Source organism: Gallus gallus, chromosome 14 (assembly GCF_016699485.2).
Source record: "Gallus gallus isolate bGalGal1 chromosome 14, bGalGal1.mat.broiler.GRCg7b, whole genome shotgun sequence".
Lineage (NCBI taxonomy): Eukaryota > Metazoa > Chordata > Aves > Galliformes > Phasianidae > Gallus > Gallus gallus.
The window spans coordinates 15,012,850-15,028,501 of record NC_052545.1 but is presented as its reverse complement, the minus strand read 5'-3'; the positions used below and the strand labels follow the sequence as shown (position 1 = coordinate 15,028,501).

Sequence of the window (15,652 nt, the reverse complement as noted above, 5' to 3'; positions counted from 1 at the left end):
AGAAATAAACAGCTGCATTCATCTTGCTTAATAAGAAATTTCATTTGAGGAATTTTGGAGGCTATAAATTGCAGGTATGCTGAAATGAGCACCATTGTGCACACTTCCTAGCACTGCCGTGGGCTGAGCTGCAGTGCCCTTTCCCTGCCATTGCTCTTTGCTGCTCCCTGCAGCAGTTCCTGCTCCATCAGCTCAGCCTGGGAGGTGGGCATGGGGAACTGGGCAGGGATGTAGGAGGGGATGACATCCTATCTGGCTGCATTTCATCACTTCTGGGACAGTAACTATTTCAAAGTTAGCCTATTTCAATTCATACTAAGAAACCTTTTGTCTTTGTTTGGCCCTTTTTTTTTTTGGCCCCAATGCCCACATCTTTTTTGGATGTTCTTGTAGTTCAGTTTGTTGATAAGGGATGGTGAAGCAGCCTTCGGTTCCAGGTGTGCAGAGCTCAGAGCTGACGCCATTGGGCTGTACCTCATCTCACACTACTGCTGGTCAGGCCTGGCTCCTGCAGCAGCTCTGCACTTACAGCTCCCCACCAAAAACACGGTGAGTGAAGTTTCTGCAGCTGCATGCTGATATGCCCAAACAAACAGCCCTTGCCCTTCCCGCTGCAGCCAAGGTGCTATTTTTTGTTTCCTAAGGGGTGTGGGAGAAAAGAGATTATCCAAGAGGTCTGAATCACCAATTCCTCCTTTCCATGGAGTAAGTACATTGCTTTTCCAGAAATGAGGCCGTAACAGTTTTGGGAGCTGGCACAGCACATTCCATGGAACAGAAAGTATGGAGCCACTGAGTGGCTGCTGCAGGTACGACACAGTGCTGCAGCAAAGGCAGCCCTGCAGTACAGCACTGCCCTGCACTGAAACAACTCACTGAATTCCATCACAGTGACCAGATTTTACAGAAAACGCTTCCCCTGTGTCGCCCTCAGCTCTTCCAAAACGTTTGCCTAACTCAGTGCCAGGGAAAAACGCCACAGCCAGAAGCATTAACCGAAAAGGCTATGTTCTTTTAAGATGTTTTGAATAGCTTTTATTTTTAGACTTTATAAAAGATACAGGGTGAAAGCCCATTGTTCCCAAAGCAAGGGCTCTTTACAAAGACATCAATATTTAAAGTAACTATGAATATCTTTACAAAAGACTTTGATTAAAAATTTGGCAGCTTAACAAGCACTGCTCCCTCCATCATCTTTTATTCCCATCATACCAAGGCCGGACTGTGATCCGTGAATGCTGCAACAAAAACAAGATATGTTATTTCTACACAGGGCAGCCTTGATGCATGCAAGCTAGCTGCTCTAGATGGGAGAAGCCTGCAACCCCTACTGTAAGCAGATTGGAAAACTGCATGTATTATTTTCCATCCAACAATTTTTGTCATTCCTTTTGAACAAGAGGCTTATCAATCCCCTGGGAAACAGTAATTTGGGAACCTCACTTGGCAAGAAAACTCTCCCAGGCCTGGGATGGCACTCCCTTCTTCCCAGCAGTCCAAAACATGGCTGTTACATGAAGGCAGGAATTGATAACAAGCATGTGTGAAAATCCCTTTATACACATCTACGTGCAATCAGCTCTGCTCTAATGAGGTAGAAATTGCTGTCTCAGTTTGCATGCTATTATTCTTTGATGTGATGGGCAACCAGCTAAACGGCCTTTTCTTAAAAACTATGTATTTTGGAACTAACTTGCTAAGAAGCTTCTAGAAACTGGCCAATTACAGCAGATCATGCCAAGAGCAGTACCTGTGCGTACTAAAATGCTTTGTCATGGGCACTGAGCACAGACTCTTGGCTCAGGATGCTTCACTCTTTGGGGAACAGTGGTCCACAGGATAACACAGCACACGCTGCTACTCCTCAGGAAGCTCTGCAGGTAAGAGTGGCAGGGCTGGCCACCCATGGGGAGAGAGCTGCTGCCCTGTCCCCCTGCTTCTCTGTCAGTGCGGCTCCTATCTCCACAGACCGGTACTGCTTTTGTTAAAGACAACTGCAGAAAAGCAGGGGCAGATGTGTGACCGAGCAGAGATACAGCCAGCCACTACGGCCTTGCCTGGGAAAGGTTTACACTTTCTGGTCTGGCTGCCATGAGACAACTGCTAGATTGTGCCTGGGCTATAGTGCATTGTTAGGTATTTCAAAAACAATCAAACATATGAAAACCCAACAACCAAAAACCTGGCTGCTGTGGAACCTCTGCCTGATTCAGTCTGACAAGCAGAAAGCTTGCTTTGCTGTCAAGACAACTGCAAAACTGTATCAGCTTCAAAACAGCGACAAATGTCCAATAGGGGTTTCATCCAACCAAAAAACCTGTGCAATTAACCAACGGTCTGGATTTCAGACTTGCTAATCTGGAGCATGGCTTACGGGAAGAACTTACTGATCAGGTTTTATTGGCCTCATATGAAAATCAGACTAAATAAATAAAACAGTTTCTTCAGGCCTTTTGTCAGGCTTTTGTTTCCTTTTTAATGAAGATGAAGACACTAGACAGTAAGTTACCTGTTTGTTCCAGGAAAGAGAACAACACACAAGGTATTATCCTGCAGACTTCTATAAAGCTTTTTTATATGGTGGTCTAACTTCTTCACCTTTTTCTTTACATCCTGCTCCTGCATAACAGAATACAAGTATTACGATACCCCATTCTTCTGCAGATACGTAATAATTACATTTAGAAATGTTTATGAGGAGGCTGAGCTGGGGCAGCATCAGGGACTGAGCAGGCAAGGACAGCAGCAATTGTTACAGTTGGCATTTGGAAGTGCACCAGCTCAGCTGCAGGGAGAGCTGCATGCTCTACTCAGATGGCACTACAGCTTCCTCCAGTAAAAGGGACAGCTACAAGCACACCTGTTCTTGCCTCCAACACTACGCTTCTCTCTCTAACTTCTGTACCATTTCCTACACCTGTGCATTGCTTAGTTATCTCTCAGGTGGCTCCAGCTGCTGTGTAACATCTCTTATTGCCCTGTGCATGGACATATGGCATCCTGGCTCCCAGGGCAGTATGTGGTTCAATATTATTCACCTTCTCCTAACGAACAGTAACAAGTCAGCATAGCCTTAAACTCACAGAGTCAGACAGTGGTGCCATTTTCTCACTTAAACTGTTTCCTCCTTGCTTTTCGCTGCTGTGATTCATTTGCCAAATCCATCTCCAGAGGTGACCTGAAGCAAGAGCGTGCCTACTTCTGAGCGTGCTGCCCTTCACAGCCCAGCCATTTATAGCTTCCAGGGCATCCGCCGCACTTTGTGATTTCTGGAATTCTGAAAAACAAAGAGAAAGGGATCGTGATTTAACAGCTCTTGTTCCCTGTTCTTTAGCACCTGCAGGGCAAGGCTAATGGTGGAGCAGGAGGAAGATGAGAAACTGAAATTGCTGCAGTGAGCAGATCCTATCTTGCTTCAGGCAAGTGTCAGACTATTGAAATGTCAGATAAATACAAAACACTCATCCAGTTGTTCTCCTGACTTCTTAGAAGTGATCACTAGTCGGTGTGAAGCTACAGAGCAGCCAGGCATGCTTTCACTGGACTATTTTAAATACTGGCACTTGGAGCGCATGTGAGTTTCCATCATATTTCCAAGGGCTGCTGAACAATCTTGCATGAAGGAAATAAGCAGGCAGCACTGCAAAGCTACTTACTGAGGAAACAGCAGGTGCTGTGCTTTCCGCTCTGGAGATCCTTTGGCAGGAACAGAGTTTCCAGGTCTTTCAACGGGCTGAATTCTTCTTGCAAATCTGTCTCTGTTAATGACTTCTTTATTCCTGCCACATAAATCACACCTTCGTTTTCTATATCCAGTTCCAGTTCCTTTATCAGAACGTCACAGTCCAGTGTTGCAGCAGTGATGGGTCTCTGAACCTGAAGTGAGTCCAACAGGAACAAATCCAACACATCAGCCAAGACAGCTCTATCTTCTAAGCTGCTGTTTTAAATGATTTTGTCTTATTATTAAAACTTAGTTAACTATTTTCCTCCCCTTGAAAAATGTAACTAATGAAGACTAGCTTAATTAGTCATGAAAAAGTAAAAGATCACGTTTGCAATACAAGAACACTAGATGATTAAGAACCCCATACTGCTTATATGCAGTATATCCCATACTGCATTTCAACACCCAGCAACTCAGCTCTTCATTTTAAAGACAGAGTTGCCTATTCAGGGTGCTTCCTAACCCCCTTCTGCTGTCTAGCGGAAAGGAAAGGAGACCATAGCATAAGTTGCCTCGGGAGATGATGGCAGCACGGCCAGCCAAGATCCACCCACACTCTATGCAGAATCGTATTGGCCCATATTCCTGCACTAAATGTTATTTAGGCTTTTGCTATTTACTCTGCTTACCTTAATGCAGGATCCTGCTACCTCAGCTCCATTTAGGCTTTCCACAGCAAGCTGGGCAGCTTCCAGCACGCCATATTGGATACAGACATATGGCTTGAAACAAAGTACAGGATACCTCAGGTTTATGAATAGTAGATATTAGCCCTCCCCTTTTACAACTCAGGTCTCGGGGTTCTTTTCTGCTTTAAATGGCACATAAAGGGTTTGAGTGGGTGATACAGGTAATACTCTAGATACCGCAACTATTAAAAACAACTTTCTAAATGCTCAACTAATAATAATAACTAATAGCAAACAACCTCCTTCTGCCATTACAGGCCTTGGCATATCAGCTCTATTGAGAGGGACAAAAATCATCTCATCATCATCAACACTCAGTTAAAGGCTTGTAGCTTGGACAGCAACATTATACCGTATCAGCTGTGTTCATTCTTGTCACTGTGTGGAGCAGCTTTCATGTGCGCTGAGAACTGCCCCCCTCATACCCCACCCCCCAGAAAAAACACCAGAATAACTGGTATTTAAGTGGTTCTAATCTATATCTTTCCAAGAGATGACTCTTGACTTCACTGCCTGTCAGCACACTGAATGCTGCCAGTGCTCCTCACCTGGTATGTTTCAGACACCACTGTGAGGGAGTGGATTGGCCCACACTTTCCAAATTCTTTTTTCACAGACTTAAGGCAAAAGTCTTCTTCAAATGGACCTGCGTAAATTGTCAGCATGTCAGTCAGCTTGTTTCTCACCTGTAAGAACATGGATTAGAGAAGGAACTTCACAAAGCAAGGAAACTAACTACCAGGTGCAACCAGATACATCATGTCTCTTCCCAAGCTCAGCAGTGAAGACTATTCTCACTCAAAAAAATGACCACCTTTTCACAAAATCCAGCAAGACGGTGAGATGCAACATACTCTGGATCCAAACTGAACTGAATTATACTGAATGTGGAGAGGGGAACGTCTTCCAAGGCTCTCTGAAGAATCTGGAAGGAAAAAGAGTAAAAGGTTCAAAGAGGCAAATGTATTGCAACAAACCAGAAACAGAGCTCCTGAACTTAATTCCCAGCTCTAATTCTCATCACTGTCTAAGGAAGACCTCCAGCAGAAATTATTCGTTAGTGAGTCATGGGATGGTGACAGAGGATCAAAGCTTATGTTAAAATGGTCTCAGCTAACCTGGTATTAACACCATTGCTGAAAGTACTGTCAGTCAGCTTTTTAAAACACGACCCACCTACTGCCTCAGGACAAGAAGAACTTCTAACAGTTTGGACGCTTGCTCAGACCAACCCACTCTGAGTCCATTCACCTGTTTGTTGGAAGCGCTGAGATCACTCTGACAAAAGCCAGAAGAGTCCAGTTCCTGTCTGCCCAAAAGGAGGGGCTTCTGGCCCATCCCCTGCAAGCAGGCCAGAAAACTAGCAGAGAGAGAAAAAGAAGTGCTGCAAATTACAGTAGTTGTCAATATGGTGAGTTAAAAGCTTTCAAGAAGTACCCAACATTGAAAAATGATACAGTTAATTAAAGATATTTTAAAGAATATTTTTGTCCTCAGAAGAAGCCCAGAAAATGCTTTGAAAATTTAAGATGTAACTTCTGAAAATGTTTTAGTTATACTCTACAATTCAGTGCCTTCCTCTGAAGATACTGGAAGCCTTCCAAAAACAGCACACGTCTTTGATTTCACCGAGGATTCAATCAAAGGAAAAATATGCATCTCTGAGAATCTTGTTACCATGGTTTGGATAAGTGTGGAGTATCATTCAGCTGCTTCTGGACCCCACATCGCTGTGGCTGCATCACAGATTTCTTTGGTAAGACTTCAGTCTGCCTTTCAGCTGCCAGCAGCATTTCCAAGTTTAATTCTGCTACCTTGTGGAAAGAAAATGAGCAGTTGGCTTTCATCTCTGCTAATTGTAACTACCCACCAACCATGTGCTTGCTCCGTGAGTCACCTGGGCACATTCCACAGCAATGGAGAAACATGGACATTCATTTCTTGCCTTATTATTTTCTGTTGTCATTTTCAAGCAAGCAGTATTTGAGCACCATCCAGCAAGCACATCCAGGAAGTGCTCTCAGAAACCAGCAACACAGGAAAGAGATTTAAGACTCATAAAACCAGCTTGAATTGCTGCCAAAACATAGAAGGTCCCTCACTTGTTTCACTGAGAAAAAGACAGGCTGTCCCACAGGCTGCAAGTGTCAGAATCTTTCTCTTCCCAATGGCTCTGTGAGAGACCAGCAGCAATGCTGATTCATGGCAGTGTCTGAGTACTGAGACACTGGTGATGTTGCAAGTTACCGAGATACAAAGATACAAACCGAAAGTAAGCTACCACAACCAAAGCTTGTATCACAGCTCCGTTTCCTCAGTCAAAGAACAGGCAAGAGTGTTTTTTCATTGTAAACACAACAATTTGCAGGTTCTGCTATTCAGGACATGAGACAGATACCTTTACTGGTCCTTTCTTAATAAAGAATTGAGCCAATTCCAATGCAGCTCTAGCATCTTCTGCAGGATCATGACCAAGCCTCTGTTCGCACTGGATCTCCTTCCTAGGGCATCAAAATTATATGTACAGGTAGGTTATCTACTTTTCCATACTAACAAACACCTTGTTTTTTCTAAAGTGGATCCTTTTCAGCAAAATAGGTTTCCTCTCTCTAAAAACAATTTCAATTCTGTGCAGCAGCATTTTTGCTAAATATTTTCCAAAGTTACTGCAAGTTACTTTTTGCCATGTTGAGGAAAACACTGTTCACAAGGTCTGACAAAAGCAGTGCAGCACGATCATTCTATGATCATTCTTCATTTTCTCCCCTGATCAATGACTGAACTCACAATTTGCACACAGGTGGGGAGGCAACCTCCAGATCTGGGAAGTTTGGAGCTGAGTTGTGAGCACTGCATTGCTAAGACATGGTATGGTAGCTGGCATAGGAAGGGATATGATTAAGTCAGTACATCATATTTACCAAAATTAGCATTTTTTGATAGCTGCAACAAATCTCATTTGTGTGAGCCAGAGTGCCTCTGCTGCTCTATAATTTCATACACTGTACAGCTGCAATAAGGCTGGTTTTGTGGTTCACATACAAAAAAGAACACGGATCTGGTTGTGCAAAGCATCTTTGCTCAAAACCAGGCCAATTTGTTGTGCTGCTTAATGTCTCGAGGAAACAGTAAATTCTTCATTGCTGTGTTTATTTGCTTGTTCCTTTGAGTTTCAGTGGAAAAAAATATCCTGTTGCTACTGGTAGAAAAGCAGGACCCTATGACCCAACAACTTTCCATGACAATACTGTCATAATCTTACCCCAAAACAGCTTTGGCTAAAAATTTTAGCTTAAATCTTCGGCCTTCATTTCTGGCAAAAAGTAATGAAGTATCAATAACACTGGGATGGATCATCTGGAAGAAAGGAAATATCACCAGTTTAATTTAAGAACAGCAGTCAGAGAATTGGGCAATAACTCCATTGTTATCTGTGCCTCTTCATTTCAGTTGCCAGTTTCTCACTGACAAATGTCCATAACAACTAAACACATGGTAATAATGAAACAGGCCCAAATCTCTTTTCTAACACTCTGTTGGGAAGATCAAAATTGGATTAGAAAGATTAATTTTGACTCAGAGATTTTACATTGGTTTAATTAAATATAGGGAGGACTTTGGTTCTTCCCATGACAGAGATGTCAGAAGCACCCAGATGCAGCAGACAGTGATGCTTCTCTTGCACACATATCCCTGTCTAATCAGATTCCTCCCTTCCTTTCGGGTTCAGAAGAGCAGCTTGCAAGTATTATAAATATAAGAGGAGTCACCCTCTTGCAAGTGCCTACAAAAATAAGGCTATGCATAATGAAAAGCAGTTAACAAGTGCCCACCAATAAAAAGAACTGTTTGGACTTTTACGTCTGAAATGAGTATTACAGGGTTGGGAAAAACACTCACTTGCAAAGCCTGAAGATCAGCATTTAGAGAATGACCCACCAATACTGCATCATGGGGAAGTATCTTTTTCAGTCTGGTTTGTATGTCTGGCAATCTTGTTTTCACTGGAAGAAGCATTTTCCTTGTGACTCCTGAGTATCTTCAAAACAGAAATGAGAAGAGGTAGAAGAAATGCATTAGCAACAGCATTTACTGGAGAACATGACAAGCACAGCATGCAAAATATGAATCCAACCTAACTTATGACAGAATACTATTTACTGCTTTCTCTGCAGGCATATTCCAACAGAAGAGGATATGCTGCAGAGATATTAAGCTGCTGTGCTGCCACATCTGTTTCAAATGTTTGTCCTCTCTCAAGCATGACTTATTAAGTGATGCAGTTCTCAGCATCAGATAACACAGGTAACAAAATCCTGCGAAGCTGTTATGGAAGTAGGAGCTTCAAGTAACCTGAGGGAACAGACAGCTCATCTCCTGCGTAAATCCAAGCCAAGATTTGGAGAAGTCATGGTTTGAGTTTGGTCTGCTGCTGTTGTAACGAGCCCAGTCCTAGAGCTATGAGCAATCTGATGACCTATGCTATTCTTTTTCTACAGATATGCAAGCTTAACTACGGAGCAGAGAGAGTTGATTTACAATCCTGTACCTTACTCACCCTGTGTCCTTTTTTATAGCGAGCCCTCAAAAGTAGCCTGTACTGTGATCATTTACTTATTAAAGAACTTTTCCTACAGTACTGCAGAATGACAATGCCTAGCTAGACAAGCAGACACTGTGTACCAGTGTATATGCAACACCGGTTATTCTAACCATGTAGCAAAAACTGTATTCTTAACACTGAGTGAAATGCAAGACACAACTGTGAGAGCATGCACACCAAAGTGTTCTGAAATGTCCTGTGTAGAAGGCTTGACCTGAAAGGGCTGCAGGTCTTAAAGATGACAAGATAAGAAACTTTAATGGAAGTCACCTGGTGCAGTAGTTCACTATCACACTTTCTGGTTTGACCAGTTCATTCAGAAGGCACTGCCCCTCTGCATCCACCAAAGAAACACGAACAACTTCATTCCCTCTTGCAGTCAGGCACTGTTAGGACAAAGCAGAGGCAGGCACTGGATCAGCTCCATGCTGCCATTCAGATTTCTTAGCTTTGGCTACAGGCAGTGTCACTACCACAGATCACTTTACTCAGAGATCTACCACTTGCAGCTTTTATACCATATCACGCTTCATTTCAAGTGGTAAATGCCTGCCCTAAACACATCAAACACACAGCCAAGCATAACACAAAGAAAACCTCTACAGGAAAATGCTGAATTCATAGAATCAGTTCGTACTCTGCAGTGCAGAGCTGCCACTGACAGTGTCTTCATCTAAGAAGATAACGCAATTTAGAAGCAGATCCCTGACCACATCATTAGTCACTCAAAGATGCCACCACAGAACTGTGACTGCTACAGAAAAGATGTGGCACAGAGACACCTTTGCACTCCCAAACCCTGGGGAGGGCCGAGGGAAGGAACTGTAAACAAAAATCTCAGGAGTGACTACAGCATTGGCAATAAACCTAGCAGATCCAGATGCTGCCATGAGAGTCAGCACAGAACTGAGCTCTCTGCTGCACTGCTCAGGACAAAGATAACTTTGCTGATGTCTCCAGAACCACTGAGACCTTCCCATGGCTGCATTAGCACTGGCACCATCAAAGAATGGACTGGAAGCAGACACATCAGAAGTGGTTTAATAACTGCACAGGGTGCTTCGTTTGTTTTGGAACAGCCACTAAGAGCTTGGCTGCTTGACTATGCTTTGTAGGATCACACATTTACTGTCACCATTTCACAATCCAGACCGAAGAGGGGGCTGCTGTCTGTCCTCTGAAGATCACACTCTGTGTACATATAACCCTTACATCCAGGGGAATCTAAAATGAAAAGATACATGTAAGACACAGACCTCTTTCTTCTAATAGTTATCATACAACTTATATGACCAAACATCTCATTCATCTTCAAAATTAAAAAAAAAAAATCATACCAACCAAAACCTCAGCAAACCAACCTCTCATGGGATAATCATTCTTTTTCAGCTCTTCTGAAGTTAGAGTATAGCTCGTGAGGCCTCGTTTTTCTTTGCCGTATTTCCGGATGATGGGATCACATTGCAAGCCTGAGCTTTTAGGAATACATTCAGCGCCAGTGGAAATCAAGCCTGGAATGTACAGAATCATCTGTCAGGATCAGATAGCACTCCTTACTTGCAGTCTGCACAAACAGGCACATTCAAAGGCTACGGCATTTCAAAACAAAATGTATGGAACAACAAACTGTACGTACGTCAGGATACTTAATATACGCTGGCATACAAGTTTATCAGGACACTTGAATCCACTCCCAGTGCAGCTACTGACACTGCTAGCAGCCTGTGAGCCAGCTGTACTACAAATCTCTCACATTCCTCTCAGCAGAACAGAGAACACACCTTCCTCGGAAGCATGACAGTCCAGTCATTTGTTATCTCCTGTAAGCCATAAAGCAGCTCTCTTTTCTTTCTACTTTCTCTACCAATTTATTTCCCAAAGTATTATTCACAGAAAATATGCTGTAAGTGTGGCTCACAAAGAAGCAAGCACTGAACTGACATCACAATCCACAACTGTATAAACTTTAACTACTTTGTAGGTGATCCTCGCAGATCGCACTTAAAGAAAACTGTACCTGACGTCTCAGCTCTGTGACAGTGCAGCAGGCTTACAGACAAGGTGGTACAGGACTCTGTCATTACAGTGAAAGTAACAGCTGTTCATTCTCCCATTTAGGACTCGAATTCAAGATTCTTTGTGTTACACTTCTAACAATTTCAGTGAAGTTCTCATGGTAGTCTTGCGGATTTTTGTACAAGCCTGTTGGATTACAATTACCTCTATAAAGACTGTAAAAATAGGGTATCAGTTGTCAACATGCCTGTTCTTTACCTTCATTTGCAGCTCAGTAAAACTAAAAAATTACAGATATATCTTAAAGTAAAATAATCACAAAAGGGGTAATGAAGCATCAGAATTTTGTATTAAACTTGTCAAAAGAAAATCTCTCTGCTTTTTTGCATTTATTTGTGATAATAAACCCAAGAGAGTTCCTGAAGTAGTCAGTGTAACTAGCCTCCTGGCATAACCCATTACATTTCTTTTTTTGTAAAATAGTTTACTATAGCAGCATGCTAGAATTGCACAGGGTGCAAAGCTATTAAATTACACCTGAAAGTGAATCGCTGCGACCGAAAGAGAGAACGCAAATCCAAGTGAGGTACCTTGTGCAGTGCCTTGAGGATTCAGGCTTGATCCTTCACCACAAAGACTGGCCAGGAAGTTAGCTGAAGGGGGTGGTAATGTGAACCTCTGAAAAAAGAGATGTGTTAGAAACTTGGAAACACAGCAGAAATGTCAAGCACATAAGATGCCTCTTTATCCCCAGTCCACTCCAATTTAGAGAAGGATGGATAGAAAGGAAGTATACTTGGCATTTTTTGAGGAAAATTAAAAAAAAAAATCTGTTCTAATGACACACAATATAGAATTGTTTGTTACAAGGAGAAAGCTTTGCCTTCACTGATGTGATTAAGAACACAAATCCCAGTCCTACACTGATAAGGACCTAAAGTCGTTTCAGACTTTCCATGATTTTGCATTTGCTGCAGTTTGGGAAACTACACCAGAAGTGTGAATCAAAGCACTTCTTCCTTCTTTCCTTCCTTACTTCCAAGACTTTGCTTGCAGCTCAGAAAATTAAAATGACTCTTCTAATAATCTTTAAATAAATGGAAGAAACTTGGCGTAGAGAACACACAGTGAGATTTTTCAATCAGTGGGAACAGCATAACTCTATTGTGATTTCCCTCACTCAGAGGTATTTTTCATCTCCCAGGCACACTGAAGGAGTCAGAAGTACTGAGGACTGAAACACCACAGTGTAGACATTTCACCTGGTAAGGCTGCAGAGATCTAAGCCTTGAAAATCTGTTTCTCACACTGCAGCCCTGGCCTCAGCTTGAGCTGTCAGAGCCTACAGAGATGCCCTCATTCGCTTGGTGACCAATCAAAGGCAGCCACAACCTCATTGTGGCAAGCAGTCACTGAGACATGGCTTCAGCACTGGAAGAATTTTAGTAAACAACAACAGTGCAGGGACTTACATGCTGGAACACTTTTCGGAGGTGTTTGAACTGTAAATAGAATTTGTAGAAATGGAGCTGGCTCATTTCATGCAGAACAATAACCACAACCCCAGCCAGACGGCTTTGGTGATAAATATGGCACCAGCTGCAATAAAATGAATAAATAAATGAATAAATAAAACTCAAAGCAACACAATCATCACGCACTCTTAGAAACAAATGTGGAGCCAGCCTAGCTTTTAAGTCCATCAATGGCAAAGTGACTTCAGTGAGAAGAGGCTTGTGTCACTTATCTCAGCCAGCCACACATTTCCAGATGCAACACAACACAAGACAGAGAAAGAACTTCACTACAGCACTGGTTCAGGTCTTACCATACCTCATTTATATGCAGCAGAATACAAACACAAACCAGTACCTCCCGCTGTAATGATGTGACCTCGTCAATCAAACTAAGATTACTTCATCAAAATGAAAATATCACAAAATCATTTTCTATTCAGTACTGAAAACCTGAAGTGTTCTTTGCACGTAGTTATTTCAAGACACCCTGCATATCACCATACTTGAGCAAACCAAGGCTATATACCCCCTCAGCCTTTCAGCAGGAAACAGAAGAGTTACTGAGAAGATGAAAAAGGGCAAAGTGACTAAAACAGCTTTCCCAAAACACTCCAGAGGAAACACTTCAAATACACCTGGCACAAGAAGTATACTGCTAACATTTTAACACCACATTTCTTTTCTCAGTGTGTGAAGCTGCTGCTCCACCAATTGTTTTGTTTCTGTGATTGCATGAAACAAAAGTATGAAATGTTAGAATGTCTGTCAGAATAGGAATTCTGGTCTGCAACCAAGTCTAACAAGGACCATATCTACGTAACACAGGCTGTCAGTACAGTGTTGCAGAAGCTCCAGAACACACACTGCCTGTGTGCCTCCAGAGGCTCGCACAGCACAAGGGGCACAGCACAGAGCTGCCTACCGAGCATGGAGATGCTGTACCTGGGCTGGGCTGCATTGTGGTGTTTCCCCAGGGCTGCATACTGTAACAGCTCATGCAGCTGCTCTGGGCTGATCTCACAGTCCTCACCAAGCAATGCTGCACACAAGTGAGATGACTTCTCCTGTAACAAGGAAAACGCCAGTAAAGAAAGGTTTCATGCAACCACACAAGTTTGTGGAACAGGAAGTGAATTACACAGTAAACAGTGTACTGTTTGGGCACAAGCAACAGCACATAAAATAACTCCTCCATTCACTAAAGTTCCTTTTGAGCCCACATCAGAGCATCTCAACAACAGAGCATCAACAACAGCATCTCAGTAGCCCAGGTACTTCAGACATGTCCTGCAAAGACCACCACATGCAGACATCTGCATTTACATGAGCTGTATGCAGCTGTCTCACACGGGGTTCTGCCAGAACCCATCTGCTTTGTGTAACTGCATCATCTGTTGGGGCATTTACTGACCCCACTGCAGAAAGTGTTTCACAGCATCCAAAGGAGCTGCAGGCAAAGAGTGTCAGAGACAAGGCAGAATCACACAATTTAGCACAAATTGTTCCTTAAGCCACGATCCCAAACTCACCAACTCTCCCAAGCTGATTGGCAAGCACATACGCTACTTTGGAGAACTCCGGTGACTATTTGGCCTGTGGAACTCATTTTACCTATAAAAATCTTCCAAGACAATCTTTTATTACATAACAAAAGGACATCATCAAGGGCAGATCGTTCGTGACCCATGTGGTGGCCTTCTGTGATGCAGGGACAGCACTGGTGAATAAAGGAAGAGCAACTGATGACTGCCTGGACTTGTGCAAAGCCTTCAACATAGTCCTACACCACCTTCTTGTCTCTGTGTTAGGCAGAGATGGATCTGAAGGGTGCACTGTTCAGTGGATAAGGAACTGGTTGGGTGGTCGCAGCCAGAGCATTGTGGTCAATGGCACTACGTACAGGTGGAGGCTGACAAGCAGTGTCCCCCAGGGGTCCCTCTTAGGACTGGTGCTCTTCAGCCAACGACACAGAGGACGGGATTGAGTGCACCCTCAGCAGTTTGCTGATGGCACAACAGAAGGGAGGGATGGCATCCAGAGGGACCTGGACAGGCTCGAGAAGTGGGCACACGAGAACCTGATGAGGTTGAGCAAGGCCCAGTGCGGGGTGTTGTACTTGGGTGGGGGCAATCCCAGATGTGCGCAGACTGGGAGAAGAACTCTCAGAGAGCAGCCCTGCGGAGAAGGCCGTGGGGGCTCTGGTGGACGAAGAGCTGGACGTGAGGCAGCAGTGTGCGCTCACAGCCCGGAAGGCCGACTGCATCCTGGGCTGCATCAGCAGAGGGGGGCAGCGGGCAGGGAGGGGATTATCCCCCTCTGCTCTGCCCTCGGGAGCCCCCACCTGCAGTGCTGCGTCCAGGCCTGGGGCCCAGCACAGGAAGGGTGGGAGCTGTTGGAGCGGGGCCAGGGGAGGCAATGAAGATGCTCAGAGGTTGGAGCACCTCTGCTGTGGAGACAGGCTGAGGAGCCGGGGTGTGCAGCACGGAGAGGAGAAGGCTGCAGGGAGACCTCACTGCGGCCTTCCAGTACTTAAAGGGAGATGACGAACAGGAGGGAGACCGACTTTTGACACCAGCAGACAGTGATAGGACAAGGGGAAAAGGCTCTAAGCTAGAAGAGGGAGATGCAGGTGAGATGTGGAGGAAATCCTTCCCTCAGAGGGCGGTGAGGCGCTGGCACTGCTGCCCGGAGCTGTGGGTGCCCATCCCCGGGGATACTCAGAGCCACGGCCGGGCCCGCCGGAGCCGAGGGGCAGCCGGAAGGCGGCAGGGTGGGGCCCGGGGCTGCAAGGGCCCTTCCGACCCAACACGCGGTGCTCTCCGATGCCGGCACACCGCAGGCAGAACCCCACGCGGCGGCAGAGCCACGGCCCGCCCGTCCCGAGGCCGCTCACGCCAGGAGCAGCGCCGTGCCCCGCTCGCTACGGGTCGCGCTCTATCACAGCTCACCTTCGCCTCCCGGCGGCCCGCTCTGCTCCTCTTGCCGCCCGCCCGCAGCCCCTCCGCGTCCTCGCCCGCGGGCCGCTTGCAGCCGTTCACGCCGCCGGACAGGCCCGCCATGGCCGCGCCTCGGAGCCGAGCTGACGGCGCCTGCGCAGCGA

At 44.8% G+C, this 15,652-nt stretch overlaps 1 protein-coding gene across 3 annotated transcripts; it reads right to left on the bottom strand.

Annotated features, from left to right (window-relative positions):
- Positions 1–1,012: 1,012 nt before the first annotated feature.
- On the bottom strand, positions 1,013–15,643 carry REXO5 (RNA exonuclease 5). Of its 3 annotated transcripts, NM_001006573.2 has the most exons (19): positions 15,501–15,643; positions 13,495–13,616; positions 12,508–12,634; positions 11,626–11,713; positions 10,381–10,530; positions 10,155–10,243; positions 9,290–9,405; positions 8,317–8,455; positions 7,679–7,773; positions 6,815–6,917; positions 6,094–6,230; positions 5,668–5,776; positions 5,231–5,341; positions 4,965–5,102; positions 4,357–4,449; positions 3,657–3,876; positions 3,084–3,277; positions 2,510–2,619; positions 1,013–1,238 (listed from the first exon to the last, which is right to left on the bottom strand). In NM_001006573.2, the coding sequence occupies exons 1-19, from the start codon at positions 15,609–15,611 to the stop codon at positions 1,169–1,171; spliced, it is 2,322 nt and encodes a 773-aa protein (NP_001006573.2). In that variant the 5' UTR covers positions 15,612–15,643; the 3' UTR covers positions 1,013–1,168. The 3 variants fall into 3 exon arrangements, with proteins under 3 accessions (NP_001006573.2, XP_025010885.2, XP_015150290.2); XM_025155117.3 differs by lacking the exon at positions 13,495–13,616; XM_015294804.3 differs by lacking the exons at positions 13,495–13,616; positions 15,501–15,643 and adding an exon at positions 11,037–11,221 and having other exon boundaries at positions 12,508–12,602.
- Between the last annotated feature and the right edge of the window lie 9 nt (positions 15,644–15,652).

Bases quoted from the DNA above. Each gene is read 5' to 3' on its own strand.
- REXO5 (NM_001006573.2), bottom strand. From the start codon at position 15,611: ATGGCGGGCCTGTCCGGCGGCGTGAACGGCTGCAAGCGGCCCGCGGGC. The intron at 6,918-7,678 runs GTAAGATTATGA...TTGATGCCCTAG, and splicing joins TTAGCCAAAGCTGTTTTGGG to GAAGGAGATCCAGTGCGAAC. The intron at 4,450-4,964 runs GTGAGGAGCACT...CTTTGTTTCAAG, and splicing joins TGGTGTCTGAAACATACCAG to CCATATGTCTGTATCCAATA.